Below are 2,413 nucleotides of genomic sequence, written 5' to 3'. Positions count from 1 at the left end.
GAATTAGCTGGCAGCACAAAGCAAATTCAAGTGTTACTTATTAGAACTTTCTGGATTTTTTTTTTTTTTTTTGGAATATTTTTAAGTCATGGTTGTGGTTTGTTGAATCCCTGGGTGCAGGACAGGTGGATACAGAGGGCCAACTATACACTGAAGCAGCTTGAATCCTGGTCTTCTCATCCTATTTAGGCATTTTGAGCCAGGGATAACGGTATCACAAAAAAAAAGACACCTATCCCTTATGCTGTGTTTGATGTAGCACTTGACATTCTCACAAATGCTCTCAAAGCATATATCTCATAAGACTCTCACAAGTCTGAGGGACAGATTATTAGGCCCATTTGGGGGCATCATGCTCAGAGCTTAGAACTAGGATAGATGTTGCACAGGGCCAGTTATAATCCTCATGGTAAATGAGGACAGGGAGCTAGTTTAAAGGGGAAACTTTTTCAAGCAACTCTCTGCCCTGATTTTGAACAGAGTAGCTCTTGTGCGGGCAATTTCAATCTTGGTACCTGATTGATTAGAACAATATTTCAAAATTGGAGCCCATTATGATGACATTCTTAACAACAGATCAAGATTGTTTATAATGACAATAATTAGGGAAATGGCTTCTGAGAAGGGGTATGTGTAGGCAGAAGTGATAGCCTGTTTCACAGGCTTTGGGGAAGTGTCATAAGGAAGACAAGATCCTGGGAAGCAACATCTTTCAGAGTCAGTGTAGCTGCAGCCTAGGATTTCAGGGAACCAAAGCCTCCTGCTGAGAAAATATCTCCCAAGTCTCTATTCATCTTCTGCATACCCTTTAAAGGTGACAAACTTTTGCAATTCACAAACCTAAAGCTTAAAATCCTGTTTTCTTATGGATATCCACACCTCTATGAATTGATCTGGATGCAAAACAGTTAGCTAAAAGGAAATAAGTTCCTTAGTTCAGGTAGAAGAGAGGGCATACAAGAGGTATTTGGAACTGTTGAAGTAAACTTCATGAATTTTTTACAATTTTGTGCTTGTCTCAGACAGGCTATAGCATATTTTCATTTCTTATAAACTTTATTATCTCATGAGACTTTTCCAGCCTGGAAACCAAATGGTAAAATTGGGTCCAAGTGCCTACAGTGGCAGAGAGAGGAATTTTAAGGTGGAGCTCAGCTCTCAGGGCAGTGCTGAGACAATGCTGTCCTCTCTCTTCCCCGTGCATCCGCAGGTGGTCCTGCTGACTGAAATGGCGTCCACTCGAAAGGTCCCAGGCTCTCTGTGGGCTCTGCTGTTCACTTTATCCGGGCTCCTTGTACACGGCCAGAACCTTTCCTGGAGCGACTTTGTGAAACAGCACCACCTAAGCACAAACTGGGCATTCAGCAAGTACCAATGCAACGATCTGATGAGGGAAAGAGGCATTCCCAAAGACAAGAACTATCACGTCTTCATCTATACCTTATGGCACAGAATTGTACATATATGCATGAGGAACTGGAGAGACCACCACAGAAATATATATATATGGGTCCCATATCCCTTCAAGATACTCAAGTGCATCCGGAAGAACAGAAAAAGCAATTACAAAGATTACAAGAGCTATAGCTACATTGAATTCCATTGCAGCATGCATGGGTTTGTTGATGGCATAGAGGACACTCGGTTATTAGAGGATATCAGCACCTAGAAAGTCCACCCACACTCATGGCTTTCAGTGTTTAGTGCTCCCAAGTGGTGACCCTGCATCCATCAAGAGCCCTTACATTTATGTACCAACATTTTTCAACTACTTAGCATTTTTCATGTGGTTTCTTGTTCTCATAACCACCTGTGTTGTTTCTCTGCCTGGAATACCCTTCTGCTCTCATTTATCTGATTTTCTTCTTCTTCTTCTTCTTCTTCTTCTTTTTTTTTTTTAAGATTCTGCACATATGGCATCTCTTTTTTACTATCCCAGGAATTTTCTTGATATTGATTCTCCTTATACCTTTGCAAACTGAATGATCTTCCCATCCCTAAATAAATTATATCATTTCAATGTGTATGAAATGTATTTATGTGTACAGAGTATGTGTTGTGTGATTAGTACAGGTGTTTTATGTGTGTGTTATATAGCTTATGCTTAAATGTGATTTGTAGTGTTTATAGGTTTAAAGTATGTTATATGTGTGTGTCTACTGTGTGCAGTAGGTTTCTGTATGTGATGAAAGTATAACTACTTATGTGCTAAGCAGGGGATAATATGTGACCTAGGCATTGATGGTGAAGACATGTTGAGTTCCACCCGGATTGGTGGGTGTGGCCAAAGCTGATTAGGTATAAAATATGTAGCATGTTCCTGGCACATAGCAGGTGCTCAGTCAACAATGATATTCTTCCTTCCTCATCCTTTGACTTGGTATTTTAACTTTGAGAAAACAAACATGACAAG

At 40.2% G+C, this 2,413-nt stretch overlaps 1 protein-coding gene across 1 annotated transcript; it reads left to right on the top strand.

The window, feature by feature from the left end:
- The first annotated feature begins 1,093 nt into the window (after positions 1-1,093).
- LOC139035488 (epididymal secretory protein E3-beta-like) lies at positions 1,094-1,669 on the top strand. Its single transcript, XM_070468528.1, has one exon. It carries the CDS (start codon positions 1,094-1,096, stop codon positions 1,667-1,669), a length of 576 nt encoding a protein of 191 aa, XP_070324629.1.
- The last annotated feature ends 744 nt before the right edge of the window (positions 1,670-2,413 follow it).

The sequence above is a fragment of the Odocoileus virginianus genome, chromosome 6 (genome assembly GCF_023699985.2).
Source record: "Odocoileus virginianus isolate 20LAN1187 ecotype Illinois chromosome 6, Ovbor_1.2, whole genome shotgun sequence".
Lineage (NCBI taxonomy): Eukaryota > Metazoa > Chordata > Mammalia > Artiodactyla > Cervidae > Odocoileus > Odocoileus virginianus.
Note: the sequence above shows the minus strand (reverse complement) of the source record. Positions and strands in the feature narration are given on the sequence as shown.

Coding starts and splice junctions, on each gene's coding strand:
- LOC139035488 (XM_070468528.1), top strand. CDS start 1,094: ATGGTAAAATTGGGTCCAAGTGCCTACAGTGGCAGAGAGAGGAATTTT.